General features: G+C 43.9%; 1 protein-coding gene across 1 annotated transcript in view; it reads right to left on the minus strand.

Annotated features, from left to right (window-relative positions):
- Window positions 1-1,867: 1,867 nt before the first annotated feature.
- The window catches only part of LOC121576908 (UBA-like domain-containing protein 1), a 33,082-nt gene continuing 11,957 nt past the window's right edge, over window positions 1,868-22,992 (minus strand). Inside the window, exon 3 of the mRNA XM_041890485.2 lies at window positions 1,868-3,802. Within this exon, the coding sequence (XP_041746419.1) occupies window positions 3,470-3,802 (333 nt within the window). The 3' untranslated portion in view covers window positions 1,868-3,469. The remainder of the gene's footprint in view (window positions 3,803-22,992) is intronic.

Below are 22,992 nucleotides of genomic sequence, written 5' to 3' on the forward strand. Positions count from 1 at the left end.
CTTGATGTCAGTCTTCAGGTCTCGTTGTCACGTGAGAGTGTTTTGGCCAGCTACCTCCACTGCACCATACTGTACCAGGTTGTGACATTCTGTGCTGCGCTATGCGGTAGACACCACAGTGTGTGTGTGTTATGGTGTGTGTGTTTGAGACGGAATACTCTGGGTACTGTTAGTCAGGCTGGGTCTCATGTTTGCTCCCACAGGCTCAGAGCCGCAGCCCAGTGCCAAGTTGGCAGTGCCTTCAATCCCTCACACACACACCACGGTGTTGGGAGGGGCAGGGCACACAGGAATCAAAGGCACTCTCTCTCATTTCCTGCTGAGGAGTGTGAGGCAAGCAGAGGTGATCTGAGGACAAGCTCAGAACCCAGTGACCCCGTCGCTACTATGATGATGGTTGTGTTGGAAACAGCTGGTGTTTGTGTTTATAAGAACAACTCTCATTCTGGGAGATAAACGGAGGGACGGCTGCCTTCTTGATCCAACCCTTTATCAAATAAAATCTCTCCTTTAATCTATTCTCTGTCAAACCCCTCACCTTCCCTATTGGATCAGTTGTATCTCATCCATCACCAGATCAGGGTTGCTAGGTGTTGCTCTTTCTAAAAAGGTGGTGGAGAGGAAGGAAAAACATTCACACAAACTAATCTCAGAACCCAATACCAAATCTGTGTCTGTCATGAGAGCCCACACACCTCCCCTTCCTCTCCCCACAGCCCTGATGACCTCACGTGCAGGAGAGCCTAACTATACAGCCATCAAAGCCCAGTCAGCATAACTATCAGACTAGTCTGGAGGGACCAATAGACAGACAGTAGCCTACTGGTTAAACTAGAGTTAGGAGTCTGGAGGGACCAACAGACAGACAGTAGCCTACTGGTTAAACTAGAGTTAGGAGTCTGGAGGGACCAACAGACAGACAGTAGCCTACTGGTTAAACTAGAGTTAGGAGTCTGGAGGGACCAACAGACAGACAGTAGCCTACTGGTTAAACTAGAGTTAGGAGTCTGGAGGGACCAATAGACAGACAGTAGCCTACTGGTTAAACTAGAGTTAGGAGTCTGGAGGGACCAACAGACAGACAGTAGCCTACTGGTTAAACTAGAGTTAGGAGTCTGGAGGGACCAACAGACAGACAGTAGCCTACTGGTTAAACTAGAGTTAGGAGTCTGGAGGGACCAACAGACAGACAGTAGCCTACTGGTTAAACTAGAGTTAGGAGTCTGGAGGGACCAACAGACAGACAGTAGCCTACTGGTTAAACTAGAGTTAGGAGTCTGGAGGGACCAACAGACAGACAGTAGCCTACTGGTTAAACTAGAGTTAGGAGTCTGGAGGGACCAATAGACAGACAGTAGCCTACTGGTTAAACTAGAGTTAGGAGTCTGGAGGGACCAACAGACAGACAGTAGCCTACTGGTTAAACTAGAGTTAGGAGTCTGGAGGGACCAATAGACAGACAGTAGCCTACTGGTTAAACTAGAGTTAGGAGTCTGGAGGGACCAACAGACAGACAGTAGCCTACTGGTTAAACTAGAGTTAGGAGTCTGGAGGGACCAACAGACAGACAGTAGCCTACTGGTTAAACTAGAGTTAGGAGTCTTTCGGTTTGACACTGGACTGTTGGATTTAATCCCTGTTCCTCTCTGGAGTAGCCAGGCGTGTCGATTAGGATTCATCCATCTTCTCTGTGTCACGGTTAACACATTTAGGTTCACCCAAGCTGACTCACCCTTTCTCCCTCAACTCTTTTCTCTATCTATCTACCCCTCTCTTCTCTTAATCTATCTCTATCTCTATCTCTATATCTCTTTCACCAGCTGATGGCTAAATTCAGTTCAGTCACAACTAAAGAGAGATCATACGGTGTAGGTCGACATACAATATTTATTTAGGAACACAAAAAAGTTAATTATCAGGTAGTCCACAAATATTGTGGGAATGGTATATCAATACAGTCATACAGGGGGAAACATACACTGAGAAACCATTCAGGTACGCCCAGATTCAAACTACAATGATGGAAAAGGGATGAACTGAAACATTATTTTAGTCAAATTAAAGATGGTTTACTCATAATTATAATTATATTTTCCTGAAAATGTTCTTCCTAAAAAAAGAACTAACATAAACAAATATTTCTAACTGGGTTTTATTTTATATCATTTATTCAATTGAAATAACCCAAGGATAACAAAACTGAATGGGGCCGACCCTGCATGTGAATATTGTCTTAAATCAATGCCTTCCATAACCTGCTATATGCAGGATCACATGTGATCATAACCAGTTGTATAATGCTGCTATACAAATTATAAATCATAAAAAAGTAGTATCCCCTGCCCCAACAGCCAGAAACACGTCTTGGTTTGAAGACAGTATACATTATGAATACATCATGCAAAGTGGCAAGTTCTGCTTTACAAATAGTCAATATATTTATAGTAGTCTGGTTTTTCTGTAGATTAATTTTTTAGCTTCTCCGATTGGCTCTTCCCAAACACAACATAAACAAATCCCGCCCACTCTCACCCAAACCCCGCCCCTCCCTCCCACCAAGAAAAAAAAACATTAACCTATAATATATCAAACCATGATTTTTATATAATACCCAAATATGCAGAACCATTGCAGTGGCCAGTTCTATCTTCCAGACCAGGTTAATAGTAAAGCATCACCCTTCATTGGAAAGAAAAGCTATAGCAATGAACAGTGTCATCAACATGAGAAAATACCAGAGCTGAAAAATTACAAATCTGTAAAAAAAAAAAAAAGTTCTGCATTGTCAAACAGTTGAGAATCCCTGATAGGCTGAAAGAAGTCAGGTGACCACCAGGTGAGGTAAGATGGGTAATGAAAACTATGTCACTGTTTCTTCTGCTCGCTAGTTGAGTGTGTATGTGTTTGATGGTTACACACTGCACACAGACACATGTTTGTGATGAGTATACTAGAGTAAAACACTGGATGGACAGATTCGCTCTCTCCATGCAGCACCAAAAGCTTCTTATCACAGGTCCCCAGTAGAGGGAAAACACTGGATGGACAGACAAAAATAAAAGAAGAACCAGAGAAGAAACAGTTGCTGCCTTTTAAGTGTCAGAAAACATCAGCAGTATAATCCCTGGTGGTGATGATTTTTAGTTCCATACATTTATTTGTCTTATCTTATTATTATCTATACATTTATTGAGAGAGAAGCAAAACAAACTAACAAAGATTTCACTTGCTCTCTTATTGCTAAGTGTGAGCACTTCTTTTTCCATTAAATGTTTTACTTTTGTTGTCTTATTTGAATCATTTTCCCCACCTCTTGTTGAAATGTCCACGTTACGTAGTTGCTTGATTTTTCATGGTGTGTGTAGCTGTCTGTCTCCACCCTCCCATTCTCACCATCACCTTTCCTCTCCCCTCCCCCTGCCCCATCCCTCCCTCTCCCCTCCCCCCAGGGCCATCCAGTCCAGGCCTCTCATCTCTCGGCCTCCATGGCCACGCTCGCCTTCTGTTCGGTGGACGGGTGTTGGTGTTGGTGGGTGTGGGGGTTAACGGTGACCCCCGTGGGCCAGGCTGTGGGGTGGGAGGGGGGCTGCCCCTGAGTCCAGAGTCCCTGAACCTGTGGGCCGCTCATGGGCATAGGGGGCTGTGGTACGCCCCAGCAACTGTGTGGAGGAGGGGGAGAGGTGGCCATGGAGGCCATGGGGCTGCTGGTGGTGAAGCTCTCTGAGGCCTTGAGCCGGGAGAACATGGTGAGGGCGTCAGGGAAGTTGGGCGGGGTGGCCGGTGTGTTAGCTGGGGTGCACATCTGGAGGAGAGAGACAGAGATGTTAGGGGGACAGAAGAGGTATGGAGGAGCCCATACTGTTCAGAAATGTCACAATGTTATGTGACATCATAACTATCATTATTACACCATCACTATATGTTACCCACCATCACTATATGTTACACACCATCACTATATGTTACCTACCATCACTATATGTTACACACCATCCCTATATGTTACCCACCATCACTATATGTTACACACCATCACTATATGTTACCTACCATCACTATATGTTACACACCATCCCTATATGGTACACACAATCACAATATGTTTCCACCATCACTATATGTTACACACCATCACAATCTGTTACACATCATCACCATATGTTACACACCATCACTATATGTTACACACCATCACTATATGTTTACACCATCACTATATGTTACCTACCATCACTATATGTTATACACCATCACAATCTGTTACACACAATCACAATATGTTACACGCATCACTATATGTTACATGCCATCACTGTATGTTACACGCCATCACAATATGTTACACACCATCACTATATGTTACTAGCATCACTATATGTTACACACCATCACTATATGTTAAACACCATCACTATATATGGGTATCTCCCGAGTGGCGCAGTGGTCTAAGGCACTAGCTGTGGCACTAGAGATCCTGGTTCGAATCCAGGCTCTGTCGTAGCTGGCCGTGACCGGCGCACAATTGGCCGGCAGGGATGTAGCTCAGTTGGTAGAGCATGGCATTTGCAACGCCAGGGTTGTGGGTTCGTTTCCCACGGGGGGCCAGTATGAAAAATAAAAATAATGTGTGCATTCACTAACTGTAAGTCGATCTGGATAAGAGCATCTGCTAAATGACTAAAATGTAAATGTAAATATGTTACACACCATCACTATATGTTACACACCATCACTGTATGTTTCACTGCATCCAGGATGAGGAGGCCTGTATCTAAGCTTGTATATAAGGCCAGTCCAAAACAGAGAAGGGAATGTTGGGGAATCCCAGCCTCGCCCTCCCTGAGGATCCTGACGACATTCCTCCTCTCTGTTCGGTTCCTAACAACCTGTGTTTGGGTTCAGCCTCTCCACGACCTCACATCCTGTTAACAGATCAGTACCCTGACATATCTCTCTGCCAACCCCCATCCTCCCACCCACGGTGCCATCTCTGGTAGTAACTCCTTCAGTGAAGACATTGTCACAAAGAAAACCACCTACCCTGCCAAAAACAACACCAGCCAACCAGCACCTCCCTGCAAGACAGAAGCCAGGCAGGTGTAAACACTGTCTCCATAACACACTCTTCAGAGTGCTGTAGCAACAACACACAGCATCTCACTCCCAGAGGTCTGGTTGGTCCAGGGCCAGTTTCCTTTACTCCACATAGATATTATAGATCTACTGTCTATTCCTGACCTCAAAAACAAGACGTTACACAGCCTTCAACTCCCAACGGCAGGACCGAAGGTAAACAAGAATAGCCCAACTTGTGACAATGAATGCTAATTTTGAGAATGAGTACTGTTTCTACAGAACACTGTTAACAGAAGACATGCCATGTAGCACACAGACACCCTGCAGCGAGAGGAAACTTCCTGTCCTTCATGGTTACCCCCCTCTACTTCCTGGTTAACGCCTCTACTTCCTGGTTAACCCCTCTACTTCCTCCCTATTTCCTCTACTTAGGTATTGTAATAGTGATGCACTGGTTGACTCATAACCCGCAGTTTAGGGAGGGTCATGAAATAGAGTGGATGAAGGGCGGGTGGGTGGCGGGTTGAGTAAAGAGAAAGAAATACCTTGAAAAATCCATAAATGTATCATTGTTGTGCAATTTATATCTCTAAGCTACATTGAGGTTTTTCTTTATTTTAGACTAGCTGGCATTGGTGTAAAAGCTTTAGGGCCTAACTGTACTCACGCCAAATAGCCTAGACACCAATCGCTTTTGGGAACAGGCAGAAAAAGTTAACGTCAATCCATGGAGGCAAAAAGCTGTGAAATGGAGAGTTGAAAAAAAAGAGAAGGGAGGACCAGAAAAGTAATGTTTGGAAAATATTTGGTGAAGTGGTAAAAGAGGATGATAGCAGTGCCAGCTATGTTATGTGTGATGATTGTGAGGCGCTATACAAATTTGACAGTCACAAGACAGGGACTTCAAATAGGCCTATGGCACGTCAAGGGAACTGTAGCCTATTGTTCAGATGGGTTAAATGGAAACTGAAATCTGGACACTGACTGTAGGTCTATAACCTCTCACATAGCCTTAATATTAACTCCTGCATAATTAAGCATTTCTTGCAGTAAAATTATACACCAAATGTAGGCTAAGTTTTGACTTGGGAACAGGAGTGGAGAAATATGATTTATTTCTATCAGCATCTTGAGAGAATGAAAATGTGCAGTTAGATACTGTCTGTAGAGGTGCTATCTTTATCAGCATCATAAAAGCTGATAGTACTTCAAGCACATAAAATATGCATCCAAGATGAACAGAAATCGTATCAGAAACATGTTGGGTCATTTTCACAGGTCTCCATTTCCTTACAACCGTCAAATTGATGTTACTTGGAAATTTTGCACTGAAATGTTGCGCATTTATTCTATCGATTTATGACAAGGGTTTATTTAGTCTTCTAGGGCAACATAAAATGACAGAAGAGAAGCTGCATGTGTCTAATTATAGACAAGTTGACTAACAAATACCCTACCAAAATGTTGTAAATTATATACACTACCGGTCTAACATTTTTAGAACACCTACTTATTCAAGGGTTTTTCTTTATTTTTTTTACTATTTTCTACATTTTCTACACTATTTTCTACATTCAGACATCAAAACTATGAAATAACACATATGGAATCATGTAGTAACCAAAAAAGTGTTAAACAAATCAAAATATATTTTATATTTGAGATTCTTCAAATTGCCACCCTTTGCCTTGATGACAGCTTTGCACACTCTTGGCATTCTCTCAACCAGCTTCACCTGGAATGCTTTTCCAACAGTCTTGAAGGAGTTCCCACATATGCTGAGCACTTGTTGGCTGCTTTTCCTTCACTCTGCGGTCCGACTCATCCCAAACCATCTCAATTTGGTTGAGGTTGGGGGATTGTGGAGGCCAGGTCATCTGATGCAGCACTCCATCACTTTCCTTCTTGGTAAAATAGCCCTTACACATCCTGGAGGTGTGTTGGGTCATTGTCCTGTTGAAAAACAAATGGTAGTCCCACTAAGGCCAAACCAGATGGGATGGTGTATCGCTGCAGAATGCTGTGGTAGCCATGCTGGTTAAGTGTGCCTTGAATTCTAAATAAATCACAGACAGTGTCACTAGCAAAGCACCCCCACACCATAACACCTCCTCCTCCATGCTTTATGGTAGGAAATACACATGCGGAGATAATCTGTTCACCCACACCGCATTGCACAAAGACACAGTGGTTGGAACCAAAAATCTCCAATTTGGACTCCAGACCAAAGGACACATTTCCACCGGTCTAATGTCCATTGCTCGTGTTTCTTGGCCCAAGCAAGTCTCTTCTTCTTATTGGTGTCCTTTAGTAGTGGTTTCTTTGCAGCAATTTGACCATGAAGGCCTGATTCACACAGTCTCCTCTGAACAGTTGATGTTGAGATGTGTCTGTTACTTGAACTCTGTGAAGCATTTATTTAGGCTGCAATTTCTGAGGCTGGTAACTCTAATGAACTTATCCTCTGCGGCAGAGGTAACTTTGGGTCTTCCATTCCTGTGGCGGTCCTCATGAGAGCCAGTTTCATCATAGTGCTTGATGGTTTTTGTGACTGCACTTGAAGAAACTTTCAAAGTTCTAGAATTTTCCCATATTGACTGACCTTCACGTCTTAAAGTAATGATGGACTGTCGTTTCTCTTTGTTTATTTGAGCTGTTCTTGCCATAATATGGACTTGGTCTTTTACCAAATAGGGCTAACTTCAGTATACCCCCCCTACCTTGTCACAGCACAACTGATTGGCTCAAATGCATTAAGAAGGAAATAAATTCCACAAATTAACTTTTAAGAAGGCACACCTGTTAATTGTTATGCATTCCAGGTGACTACCTCATGAAGCTGGTTGAGAGAATGCCAAGAGTGTGCAAAGCTGTCATCAAGGCAAAGGGTGGCTACTTGAAGAATCTCAAATATAAAAATATATTTTGATTTGTTTAACACTTTTTTGGTTACTACATGATTCCATATGTGTTATTTCATAGTGTTGATGTCTTCACTATTATTCTACAATGTAGAAAATAGTAAAAATAAAGAAAAACCCTTGAATGAGTAGGTGTTCTAAAACTTTTGACCGGTAGTGTATATAAAACAAAAACAATCATGCACCCTGTCAAAAAATGTGTTCTGACTGTAGCCTGCAGTGCATTTTCTATATTAGCGGTTTAGGGTCGGGTGCGTCCCTCAGATTTCCACTTTATCACATATAGTTGGGTTATTATTGATACCCGACCCTAAACCGCTAATATAGAAAATGCACTGCAGGCTACAGTCAGAACACATGTTTTGACAGGGTGCAGGATTGTTTTTGTGCGGGTGAACAAACAACTGACCCTAGCACCACTAGTGTGTAACACCAACAGCGCTAAACGGACCACCCCAGATTGTCTTACTGCTGAGCTCACATATGGCCTTCTCACTCACATACACTCACCAACCTCCAACACAAACGTCAAGCACGTACGCATGGACACAAGCACACACACACACACACACACACACACACATATCGATCCATAGGGAAAAGGATCGGTGCTCAGTGTAGAGGCTGCAACACATTCCTTGTCTGTAGAGGTCTGTCTGTCTGTCCGTCTTCAATCTTGCAGTCAGTGTCTGTAGAGGTCTGTCTGTCTGTCCTCAACCTTGCAGTCAGTGACTGTAGAAGTTCAGTCTGTCGGTCCTCAACCTTGCAGTCAGTGACTGTAGAGGTCTGTCTGTCGGCCCTCAACCTTGCAGTCAGTGTCTGTAGAGGTCTGTCTGTCGGTCCTCAACCTTGCAGTCAGTGTCTGTAGAGGTCTGTCTGTCGGTCCTCAACCTTGCAGTCAGTGTCTGTAGAGGTCTGTCTGTCGGTCCTCAACCTTGCAGTCAGTGTCTGTAGAGGTCTGTCTGTCGGTCCTCAACCTTGCAGTCAGTGTCTGTAGAGGTCTGTCTGTCCTCAACCTTGCAGTCAGTGACTGGGTGCTGATGTTTATCCAGACTGGAAGGAAGCACATGCTCAGAGGCCTAGTCTGTGTACAGTTTATTCTCAGTCGTAGCCAGGCAGCACACAGGGCTGTGCAGACTGCAGACTGCAGCATTAGGGCCTGCTGTAAAGCCATAGTAGCTTGATCAGGCTGGCAGAAGATTAAAATCAGGAGCTGTCTGTCTGTGAAGGACACAGCCAGGTAATACTGAAATGGCTGCTGGGACTGTGCGTGAGGGCGAAGCATCAAATCCGTTTGGCTGAGGCGACTGGGGGCATGTGCACTTGAAATGAGAAAGGTGCATAAATGCATGCATGTACACACTAAGAGAAATGCATGTTAACGACCACAGCATCCATTATTTAGAGGGAGAGTGTATTTGTTCTAGAAGGAGTGTGTTCTAAAATAGGCAAACACTGAGGTGTTGTCATGGGGACGGTCCATCGTTATGAGGAAGACCATTAATAAAAGGTTCTATACAGCACCAAAAAAAGGGTTCCTCTATGTTTAAAAAAAAATTCTGGTCAGTCATATTATATTGTTAAAATTCCATAGGTGTTATTATTGTGTTCTTTGACAAGTTGAATCAAGTCAGCTACCTCTGGAACAGCTGGGGGTCCTTGAGGAGAGAATTGAGAACTAGTGATTAATTTAGTCAACCATTCTCAATTGACAGAAGGCCATACGTGAGTCTCTCACAAGACACCGTCACTGGCCATAGTCATATACAGTATATTATAAACTGGGTGGTTCGAGCCCTGAATGCTGATTGGCTGACAGCCGTGGTATATCAGACTGTATACCACATGTATGACAAAACATTTCTTTTTACTGTTCTAATTACGTTGGTAACCAGTTTATAATAGCAATAAGCCACCTCGGGGGTTTGTGGTATATGGCCAATTTACCACAGCTAAGGGCTGTATCCAGGCACTCCACGTTGCGTCGTGCTTAAGAACAGCCCTTAGCCGTGGTATATTGGCCATATACCACACCTCCTCGGGCCTTATTGCTTAAATATGCAATAGTGATGTGCAGTTCACGAATGACTCTTTATTTTTTAGGACTCTCTTTTACTGACTTGTGAGTCATGATTTGTATTTCCGAGTGACTCTCATTATAATCGTTCGTTTGACCTGCTGGCCCGCCTGGCCGCAATGAATTCTAAAGCAGGATTAATACGCGCTCCTCTGGTTCAGTTATTGAAATTTTCTTAGAACCAAAACATACGCAGCCTGCCTCTGCTCAACACTCGAAGTCGAGAACAAATCATTTGTGTGGCTTCTGCATTTCGCGAACGATAGCCTATTGGGCAAACCTCCCTCACCGCAGTCAAGCAGTTGCATTCCGCCAAGAGTCGTTCACAATCTAGTCCGTTTGCGGCCGCAACTAGACTTTGTTTCAAAGGTAACAAGAAATAATCGTATTTGTATGCCTAGCCATGTACATTGTTTGAAGCACACTGTTGAAAGTCTCAGTCACACATGACAGCTCCAATAAGCCCCGTATGGTGAACGAAATGGCTCCTAGAATCATGATTGTTTCGAGTTTTCAGTTCATCCTTCGCTGAAAGGGGGTCCTACGTGCCCTAGGCATTAATGCCTCGAAAGATTTGTGCTTTTGAGTCGAAAAGATTGATTTCAGTAAAAAGAGTCGAACTTCCCATTACTACATTGTAATGGCATTGCACAACACATTAGATCAACTGGAATGACACTCTCACACACGGTTGCACAAAAAGTGCTGTGAGCAAACCGCACCCCAAAATATGCTAATAAGCCGCCTCCCCTACATTTCAATTATCACTAAAAGAGCAAAGAACCCTTTTGTGAACTGTAAAAAACCATTGAAGGGCTCAAAGTTATTTGAGTCGTTATGGTTCCACATAGAACCATTACACTTCACAAAGAACACTTGAGGAACCCTCATTTCTTTGTGTGTAGGACATCTGTCATTAACTTTCCACAGATGTATTTACTGACTGCAGTTTACTGTGGACTCCAATCTGATGTTTCACCCTGCACCGCTCTAGACATGCCTGTCTGTCTCTCTGTCAAACCAGCCCTCCACTGTGGTGAGTCTTAAGCCCCAGTCCTCACTCTTCACTGCTGTCTCTGACCGACGACATTCCTGAGTAAAACCCTGTTTACAGTGTGTTTTGAATTTGTAAGGGGAAGCAGATATTCCTCCCTATCACTATCCAGCCTGGAAAGGTTCAAATGTTTACATGAATGCTGTAGCCCTGCATATTATTCAACCACATGTTAGTTGTCTCTGTCTGTCTCTCCTTTCAGTGGCTGTTTAATGTCACCACTTGCAGACAGACCCATGAGAGTTTAACTAGAGAACCACAAAGATCTGGGTAGAAGTTGCCCTTAGGCACAGCTTTAGGATCAGATGACCCTCCCCGAATCCTAACGCTAACCATTATGGGGGCCAAACACAAAACTGACCTTAGATCAGTGTCTAGGGGTAACTTTCTCATTCGCCATCATTATCTCTCCACCCACATTCCCTCTAATGTCGTGTTCACGTGCTAGTCGGAACTAGGAAACTGACATTTCCGACTGGCTAACTGGTTGTAGTTATACACGTGCCGCGTTCAACCAGTTAGCAAGTCGGAAATGTCAGTTTCCTAGTTCCTTCTAGCACATGAACGCTGCATGAATCCCTGTCCAATGACGTCCCTTGCTCAATAAACAGGGTAGGGAAGTATTTACAGTTTTTCGCAAGAGCCATGAAAAAGCTCCTCCTGTCTTAACTGGTTGAATGTGGAATGTACCGGAGCACAATGGAGAATTGTGCAGGATTGTTTTCAAACTCCATTCTGTCCAATCAGGAGGTCTGTTCCAAAGTCATCGACCTGTGTTGTGACAGAGGGAGAAAGTGACTGACTAGCTTCTGTCCAGTCCTTTCAGGTCTGTGCAAATACAGGAGAGGAGATAAACAATACAATCAACTTTAGACTATTGGGACGCTTCCTCTGACTATCAGGGACTCTTAGGGCTAGGTGACTAGGGTGTCCTGTAATTCATATAATAATATGCTAGTTAATAAAGTGATATGGTAGGTAATGGAATAATTGATGAGTCTCTGTGTTCTACTGTAAAACAACCTGATCTGATGATACACAGACTGGCAGCGGTGTCTGATCTGTCAAAGAGAAAGAGCGAGAGAGAGAGAGAGAGAGAGAGAGAGAGAGAGAGAGAGAGAGAGAGAGAGAGAGAGAGAGAGAGAGAGACAGACAGAGACAGAGAGAGACACAGAGAGAGAGACAGAGAGAGACACATAGACAGAGAGAGAGAGAGACAGAGAGAGACACAGAGACAGAGACAGAGACAGAGAGACAGAGAGAGACAGAGAGAGACAGACATAGACAGAGAGAGACAGAGAGAGAGAGACACAGAGACAGAGACAGAGAGACAGAGAGAGAGAGCGACAGAGAGAGACACAGAGACAGAGAGAGAGACAGAGAGAGACACAGAGACAGAGACAGAGACAGAGAGACAGAGAGAGAGAGAGAGAGAGTGACAGAGAGAAAGAGAGAGAGAGAGAGAGCGAGACAGAGAGAGACAGACAGAGACAGAGAGAGACAGAGAGAGAGAGAGACAGAGAGACACAGAGACAGAGACAGAGACAGAGAGACAGAGAGAGAGAGAGACGTATAGACGGATAGACAGATGTAAAATACAGACAGGAGATAGAGAACGGTATAGAGGGAAAGAGAGGAGGGGCAGTGTACTGTATCTGGTACATTTTTAAAGTAGCAGGAGTAATCAGCTCTACTATGCAACCCGTTTGCAGTGTTCTTAGTTGACACACTGCAGCTCTCACTGTGCTCTGATGACCATGCTGCTAATGATCACATGCAGGAATGCCCCAGCCTCCTCGAAATGTAATGGCTGAATGATCTCTAGACACAACATGGCTGATGATTAACCTGCCTGGTAACATCCCAAGCAGCAGTGTGTGTGTGTCTCATTTCAAGTGTGCAAGTCATTGGTCACCATACTCTGGACAAAACAATAGACAGAAGTGCAACAATGGGTGATGATATGTAGTCATATGTAGAAACAGGAGAGCACATCATTTGTGAATAAGATGCTGCCAGACACTATGAGAAACTGATTAAATGTGAGAAACAGCCTATAGATTCATTGCTAGTTAGCCTAAATCGGTCGGTCGGTCGGGTTACCCATGATCCTTCACAGAGACTCACACACTGACCCAATGGACACACACACACAAACATTATATATACAAAAGTATGTGGACACCCCTTCAAATTAGTGGATTCGGCTATTTCAGCCACACTCGTTGCTGACAGGTGTATAAAATCGAGCACAGCCATGCAGTCTCCATAGACAAACATTGGCGCCCGTACTGAAGAGCTCAGTGACTTTCTAATAAGTAAGTTAGTCAAATTTCTGCCCTGCTAGAGCAGTCAACTGTAACTGCTGTTATTGTGAAGTGGAAACATGTAGGAGCAACAACTGCTCAGCCGCGAAGTGGTAGGCCACACAAGCTCACAGAACGGGACTGTCAGGTGTTGCAAAACTTACTACCGAGATCCAAACTGCCTCTAGACACAACGTCAGCACAATAACTGTTCGTCGGGAGCTTCATGAAATGGGTTTCCATGGCAGAGCAGTCGCACACAAGCCTAAGATCATCATGCGCAATGCCAAGCGTCAGCTGGAGTGGTGTAAAGCTCGCCGCCATTGGACTCTGGAGCAGTGGAAACGCGTTCTCTGGAGTGATTAATCACGCTTCACCATCTGGCAGTCCAACGGACGAAACTGGGTTTAGCGGATGCCAGGAGAACGCTACCTGCCCCAATGCAAAGTACCAACTGTAAAGTTTGGTGGAGGAGGAATAATGGTCTGGAGCTGTTTTTCATGGTTCGGTCTAGGCCCCTTAGTTCCAGTGAAGGGAAATCTTAACACTACAGCATACAATTACATTCTAGACGATTCTGTGCTTCCAACTTTGTGGCAACAGTTTGGGGAAGGCCCTTTCCTGTTTCAGCATGACAATGCCCCCGTGCACAAAGTGAGTCCATACAGAAATGGTCTGTCGAGATCAGTGTGGAAGAACTTGACTTGCCTGCACAGAGCCCTGACCTCAACCCCGTTGAACACCATTGGGATGAATTGAAACGTTGATTGCGAGCCAGGCCTAATCGCCCAACATCAGTGCCCAACCTCACTAATGCTCTTGCGGCTGAATGGAAGCAAGTCCCGGCAGCAATGTTCCAACATCTAGTGGAATGAGATGGACGACGAGCAGGTGTCCTCATACTTTTTGTCATGTAGTGTACAAGCGAGACAACACTCACAGTTACCGGATGGGACAAGGTAGAGTCTGTGTGTGTGTGTGTGTGTGTGTGTGTGTGAAACCAAAGTGAACACCACTGCTCATAAACACACCTGCTCCTCACACTCCCCCACATGTCCTCACTTGCTGTGTCGCCTGTGCCAACCAGCGTGTGTGTGTGCCTGTGTGTGTGTGTGTGTGTGTGTGTGTGGTTAGCCAGGCCCAGTGTTCTGGGTAGTGTTGCTCGTGGAAACACGAAGAACAGCACGCTGGAACATGCTGAGCTCAGGACAAGCCTGCCAAGCACTGGGACACACCACACACACACACACACACACACACACACACACACACACACACACACACACACACGGCACAGGGAAAAACTATACACACTGCGTGGCCTGAACAGATCGTAAACTTGGAACAATGAGCAAGAATACACACGCAGATACACAGAGTCATACCCGTCATTATCAATATGGGAAACATACAGCGGATTTCAGTTCATTCCAATGGTATTTGTCCAGAGACAAAGTGGAACTTTATTCACCAGCCAGACAGACTGCCACAGACACAAAGTTGATCTGTGTTAGTAACTGAGGAGAATCATCTCTCGTCTCCAAATACTTCATCCTCAATACCCTTTTATTACCCTATTCTACCCTGCTGGAACCAAACACTTCATCATCATTACCCTGCTATTACCCTATTCTACCCTGCTGGAACCAAACACGTCATCATCATTACCCTGCTATCACCCTATTCTACCCTGCTGGAACCAAACACCATCATCATTACCCTGCTATCACCCTATTCTACCCTGCTGGAACCAAACACCATCATCATTACCCTGCTATTACCCTATTCTACCCTGCTGGAACCAAACACGTCATCATCATTCTCTGCTATTACCCTATTCTACCCTGCTGGAACCAAACACTTCATCATCATTACCCTGCTATTACCCTATTCTACCCTGCTGGAACCAAACACTTCATCATCGTTACCCTGCTATTACCCTATTCTACCCTGCTGGAACCAAACACTTCATCATCATTATCCTATTCTACCTTGCTGGAACCAAACACGTCATCATCATTACCCTAATATTACCCTATTCTACCCTGCTGGAACCAAACACTTCATAATCATTACCCTGCTATTACCTTATTCTACCCTGCTGGAACCAAACACTTCATCATCATTACCCTGTTATTACCCTATTCTACCCTGCTGGAACCAAACACTTCATCATCATTACCCTGCTATTACCCTATTCTACCCTGCTGGAACCAAACACTTCATCATCATTACCCTGCTATTACCCTATTCTACCCTGCTGGAACCAAACACTTCAACGTCATTACCCTGCTATTACCCTATTCTACCCTGCTGGAACCAAACACTTCATCATCATTACCCTGTTATTACCCTATTCTACCCTGCTGGAACCAAACACTTCATCATCATTACCCTATTCTACCCTGCTGGAACCAAACACTTCATCATCATTACCCTGCTATTACCCTATTCTACCCTGCTGGAACCAAACACTTCATCATCATTACCCTGCTATTACCCTATTCTACCCTGCTGGAACCAAACACGTCATCATCATTACCCTGCTATCACCCTATTCTACCCTGCTGGAACCAAACACCATCATCATTACCCTGCTATCACCCTATTCTACCCTGCTGGAACCAAACACCATCATCATTACCCTGCTATTACCCTATTCTACCCTGCTGGAACCAAACACGTCATCATCATTCTCTGCTATTACCCTATTCTACCCTGCTGGAACCAAACACTTCATCATCATTACCCTGCTATTACCCTATTCTACCCTGCTGGAACCAAACACTTCATCATCGTTACCCTGCTATTACCCTATTCTACCCTGCTGGAACCAAACACTTCATCATCATTATCCTATTCTACCTTGCTGGAACCAAACACGTCATCATCATTACCCTAATATTACCCTATTCTACCCTGCTGGAACCAAACACTTCATAATCATTACCCTGCTATTACCTTATTCTACCCTGCTGGAACCAAACACTTCATCATCATTACCCTGTTATTACCCTATTCTACCCTGCTGGAACCAAACACTTCATCATCATTACCCTGCTATTACCCTATTCTACCCTGCTGGAACCAAACACTTCATCATCATTACCCTGCTATTACCCTATTCTACCCTGCTGGAACCAAACACTTCAACGTCATTACCCTGCTATTACCCTATTCTACCCTGCTGGAACCAAACACTTCATCATCATTACCCTGTTATTACCCTATTCTACCCTGCTGGAACCAAACACTTCATCATCATTACCCTATTCTACCCTGCTGGAACCAAACACTTCATCATCATTACCCTGCTATTACCCTATTCTACCCTGCTGGAACCAAACACTTCATCATCATTACCCTGCTATTACCCTATTCTACCCTGCTGGAACCAAACACTTCATCATCATTACCCTGCTATTACCCTATTCTACCCTGCTGGAACCAAACACTTTGTCATCATTACCCTGCTATTACCCTATTCTACCCTGCTGGAACCAAACACTTCAACGTCATTACCCTGCTATTACCCTATTCTACCCTGCTGGAACCAAACACTTCATCATCATTACCCTGTTATTACCCTATTCTACCCTGCTGGAACCAAACACTTCATCATCATTACCCTACTCTACCCTGCTGGAACCAAACACTTCATCATCATTACCCTGCTATTACCCTATTCTACCCTGCTGGAACCAAACACTTCATCATCATTACCCTGCTATTACCCTATTCTACCCTGCTGGAACCAAACACTTCATCATCATTACCCTATTCTACCCTGCTGTAACCAAACACTTCATCATCATTACCCTGCTATTACCCTATTCTACCCTGCTGGAACCAAACACTTCATCATCATTACCCTATTCTACCCTGCTGGAACCAAACACTTCATCATCATTACCCTATTCTACCCTGCTGGAACCAAACACTTCATCATCATTACCTTGCTATTACCCTATTCTACCCTGCTGGAACCAAACACTTCATCATCATTACCCTGCTATTACCCTATTCTACCCTGCTGGAACCAAACACTTCAACGTCATTACCCTGCTATTACCCTATTCTACCCTGCTGGAACCAAACACTTCATCATCATTACCCTATTCTACCCTGCTGGAACCAAACACTTCATCATCATTACCCTGCTATTACCCTATTCTACCCTGCTGGAACCAAACACTTCATCAACATTACCCTGCTATTACCCTATTCTACCCTGCTGGAACCAAACACTTCATCATCATTACCCTGCTATTACCCCTTTCTACCCTGCTGGAACCAAACACTTCATCATCATTACCCTGCTATTACCCTATTCTACCCTGCTGGAACCAAACACTTCATCATCAATACCCTGTTATTACCCTATTCTACCCTACTGGAACCAAACACTTCATCATCATTACCCTATTCTACCCTGCTGGAACCAAACACTTCAACATCATTACCCTGCTATTACCCTATTCTACCCTGCTGGAACCAAACACTTCATCATCATTACCCTATTCTACCCTGCTGGAACCAAACACTTCATCATCATTACCCTATTCTACCCTGCTGGAACCAAACACTTCATCATCATTACCCTGCTATTACCCTATTCTACCCTGCTGGAACCAAACACTTCATCATCATTACCCTGCTATTACCCTATTCTACCCTGCTGGAACCAAACACTTCAACGTCATTACCCTGCTATTACCCTATTCTACCCTGCTGGAACCAAACACTTCATCATCATTACCCTGTTATTACCCTATTCTACCCTGCTGGAACCAAACACTTCATCATCATTACCCTATTCTACCTTGCTGGAACCAAACACTTCATCATCATTACCCTGCTATTACCCTATTCTACCGTGCTGTAACCAAACACTTCATCATCATTACCCTGCTATTACCCTATTCTACCCTGCTGGAACCAAACACTTCAACATCATTACCCTGCTATTACCCTATTCTACCCTGCTGGAACCAAACACTTCATCATCATTACCCTATTCTACCCTGCTGGAACCAAACACTTCATCATCATTACCCTATTCTACCCTGCTGGAACCAAACACTTCATCATCATTACCTTGCTATTACCCTATTCTACCCTGCTGGAACCAAACACTTCATCATCATTACCCTGCTATTACCCTATTCTACCGTGCTGTAACCAAACACTTCATCATCATTACCCTGCTATTACCCTATTCTACCCTGCTGGAACCAAACACTTCAACGTCATTACCCTGCTATTACCCTATTCTACCCTGCTGGAACCAAACACTTCATCATCATTACCCTATTCTACCCTGCTGGAACCAAACACTTCATCATCATTACCCTGCTATTACCCTATTCTACCCTGCTGGAACCAAACACTTCATCATCATTACCCTGCTATTACCCTATTCTACCCTGCTGGAACCAAACACTTCATCATCATTATCCTGCTATTACCCCATTCTACCCTGCTGGAACCAAACACTTCATCATCATTACCCTGCTATTACCCTATTCTACCCTGCTGGAACCAAACACTTCATCATCAATACCCTGTTATTACCCTATTCTACCCTGCTGGAACCAAACACTTCATCATCATTACCCTATTCTACCCTGCTGGAACCAAACACTTCATCATCATTACCCTGCTATTACCCTATTCTACCCTGCTGGAACCAAACACTTCATCATAATTACCCTGCTATTACCCTATTCTACCCTGCTGGAACCAAACACTTCATCATCATTACCATGTTATTACCCTATTCTACCCTGCTGGAACCAAACACTTCATCATCATTACCCTGCTATTACCCTATTCTACCCTGCTGTAACCAAACACTTCATCATCATTACCCTGCTATTACCCTATTCTACCCTGCTGTAACCAAACACTTCATCATCATTACCCTGCTATTACCCTATTCTACCCTGCTGGAACCAAACACTTCATCATCATTACCCTGCTATTACCCTATTCTACCCTGCTGGAACCAAACACTTCAACGTCATTACCCTGCTATTACCCTATTCTACCCTGCTGGAACCAAACACTTCATCATCATTACCCTGTTATTACCCTATTCTACCCTGCTGGAACCAAACACTTCATCATCATTACCCTATTCTACCCTGCTGGAACCAAACACTTCATCATCATTACCCTGCTATTACCCTATTCTACCCTGCTGGAACCAAACACTTCATCATCATTACCCTGCTATTACCCTATTCTACCCTGCTGGAACCAAACACTTCATCATCATTACCCTGCTATTACCCTATTCTACCCTGCTGGAACCAAACACTTTGTCATCATTACCCTGCTATTACCCTATTCTACCCTGCTGGAACCAAACACTTCAACGTCATTACCCTGCTATTACCCTATTCTACCCTGCTGGAACCAAACACTTCATCATCATTACCCTGTTATTACCCTATTCTACCCTGCTGGAACCAAACACTTCATCATCATTACCCTACTCTACCCTGCTGGAACCAAACACTTCATCATCATTACCCTGCTATTACCCTATTCTACCCTGCTGGAACCAAACACTTCATCATCATTACCCTGCTATTACCCTATTCTACCCTGCTGGAACCAAACACTTCATCATCATTACCCTATTCTACCCTGCTGTAACCAAACACTTCATCATCATTACCCTGCTATTACCCTATTCTACCCTGCTGGAACCAAACACTTCATCATCATTACCCTATTCTACCCTGCTGGAACCAAACACTTCATCATCATTACCCTATTCTACCCCTGCTGGAACCAAACACTTCATCATCATTACCTTGCTATTACCCTATTCTACCCTGCTGGAACCAAACACTTCATCATCATTACCCTGCTATTACCCTATTCTACCCTGCTGGAACCAAACACTTCAACGTCATTACCCTGCTATTACCCTATTCTACCCTGCTGGAACCAAACACTTCATCATCATTACCCTATTCTACCCTGCTGGAACCAAACACTTCATCATCATTACCCTGCTATTACCCTATTCTACCCTGCTGGAACCAAACACTTCATCAACATTACCCTGCTATTACCCTATTCTACCCTGCTGGAACCAAACACTTCATCATCATTTTCCTGCTATTACCCCTTTCTACCCTGCTGGAACCAAACACTTCATCATCATTACCCTGCTATTACCCTATTCTACCCTGCTGGAACCAAACACTTCATCATCATTACCCTGCTATTACCCTATTCTACCCTGCTGGAACCAAACACTTCATCATCATTATCCTGCTATTACCCCATTCTACCCTGCTGGAACCAAACACTTCATCATCATTACCCTGCTATTACCCTATTCTACCCCTGCTGGAACCAAACACTTCATCATCAATACCCTGTTATTACCCTATTCTACCCTGCTGGAACCAAACACTTCATCATCATTACCCTATTCTACCCTGCTGGAACCAAACACTTCATCATCATTACCCTGCTATTACCCTATTCTACCCTGCTGGAACCAAACACTTCATCATAATTACCCCTGCTATTACCCTATTCTACCCTGCTGGAACCAAACACTTCATCATCATTACCATGTTATTACCCTATTCTACCCTGCTGGAACCAAACACTTCATCATCATTACCCTGCTATTACCCTATTCTACCCTGCTGTAACCAAACACTTCATCATCATTACCCTGCTATTACCCTATTCTACCCTGCTGTAACCAAACACTTCATCATCATTACCCTGCTATTACCCTATTCTACCCTGCTGGAACCAAACACTTCATCATCATTACCCTGTTATTACCCTATTCTACCCTGCTGGAACCAAACACTTCATCATCATTACCCTATTCTACCCTGCTGGAACCAAACACTTCATCATCATTACCTTGCTATTACCCTATTCTACCCTGCTGGAACCAAACACTTCATCATCATTACCCTGCTATTACCCTATTCTACCGTGCTGTAACCAAACACTTCATCATCATTACCCTACTATTACCCTACTCTACCCTGCTGGAACCAAACACTTCATCATCATTACCCTGCTATTACCCTATTCTACCCTGCTGGAACCAAACACTTCATCATCATTACCCTGCTATTACCCTATTCTACCCTGCTGGAACCAAACACTTCATCATCATTACCCTGCTATTACCCTATTCTACCGTGCTGTAACCAAACACTTCATCATCATTACCCTGCTATTACCTTACTCTACCCTGCTGGAACCAAACACTTCAACATCATTACCCTGCTATTACCCTATTCTACCCTGCTGGAACCAAACACTTCATCATCATTACCCTGCTATTACCCTATTCTACCCTGCTGGAACCAAACACTTCATCATCATTACCCTGCTATTACCCTATTCTACACTGCTGGAACCAAACACTTCATCATCATTATCCTGCTATTACCCCATTCTACCCTGCTGGAACCAAACACTTCATCATCATAATTACCCTGCTATTACCCTATTCTACCCTGCTGGAACCAAACACTTCATCATCAATACCCTGTTATTACCCTATTCTACCCTGCTGGAACCAAACACTTCATCATCATTACCCTATTCTACCCTGCTGGAACCAAACACTTCATCATCATTACCCTGCTATTACCCTATTCTACCCTGCTGGAACCAAACACTTCATCATAATTACCCTGCTATTACCCTATTCTACCCTGCTGGAACCAAACACTTCATCATCATTACCATGTTATTACCCTATTCTACCCTGCTGGAACCAAACACTTCATCATCATTACCCTGCTATTACCCTATTCTACCCTGCTGTAACCAAACACTTCATCATCATTACCCTGCTATTACCCTATTCTACCCTGCTGTAACCAAACACTTCATCATCATTACCCTGCTATTACCCTATTCTACCCTGCTGGAACCAAACACTTCATCGTCATTACCCTGCTATTACCCTATTCTACCCTGCTGGAACCAAACACTTCATCGTCATTACCCTGCTATTACCCTATTCTACCCTGCTGGAACCAAACACTTCATCATCATTACCCTATTCTACCCTGCTGGAACCAAACACTTCATCATCATTACCCTATTCTACCCTGCTGGAACCAAACACTTCATCATCATTACCTTGCTATTACCCTATTCTACCCTGCTGGAACCAAACACTTCATCATCATTACCCTGCTATTACCCTATTCTACCGTGCTGTAACCAAACACTTCATCATCATTACCCTGCTATTACCCTATTCTACCCTGCTGGAACCAAACACTTCAACGTCATTACCCTGCTATTACCCTATTCTACCCTGCTGGAACCAAACACTTCATCATCATTACCCTATTCTACCCTGCTGGAACCAAACACTTCATCATCATTACCCTGCTATTACCCTATTCTACCCTGCTGGAACCAAACACTTCATCATCATTACCCTGCTATTACCCTATTCTACCCTGCTGGAACCAAACACTTCATCATCATTATCCTGCTATTACCCCATTCTACCCTGCTGGAACCAAACACTTCATCATCATT

This window comes from Coregonus clupeaformis, chromosome 1 (genome assembly GCF_020615455.1).
Source record: "Coregonus clupeaformis isolate EN_2021a chromosome 1, ASM2061545v1, whole genome shotgun sequence".
In the NCBI taxonomy this organism is placed as follows: domain Eukaryota; kingdom Metazoa; phylum Chordata; class Actinopteri; order Salmoniformes; family Salmonidae; genus Coregonus; species Coregonus clupeaformis.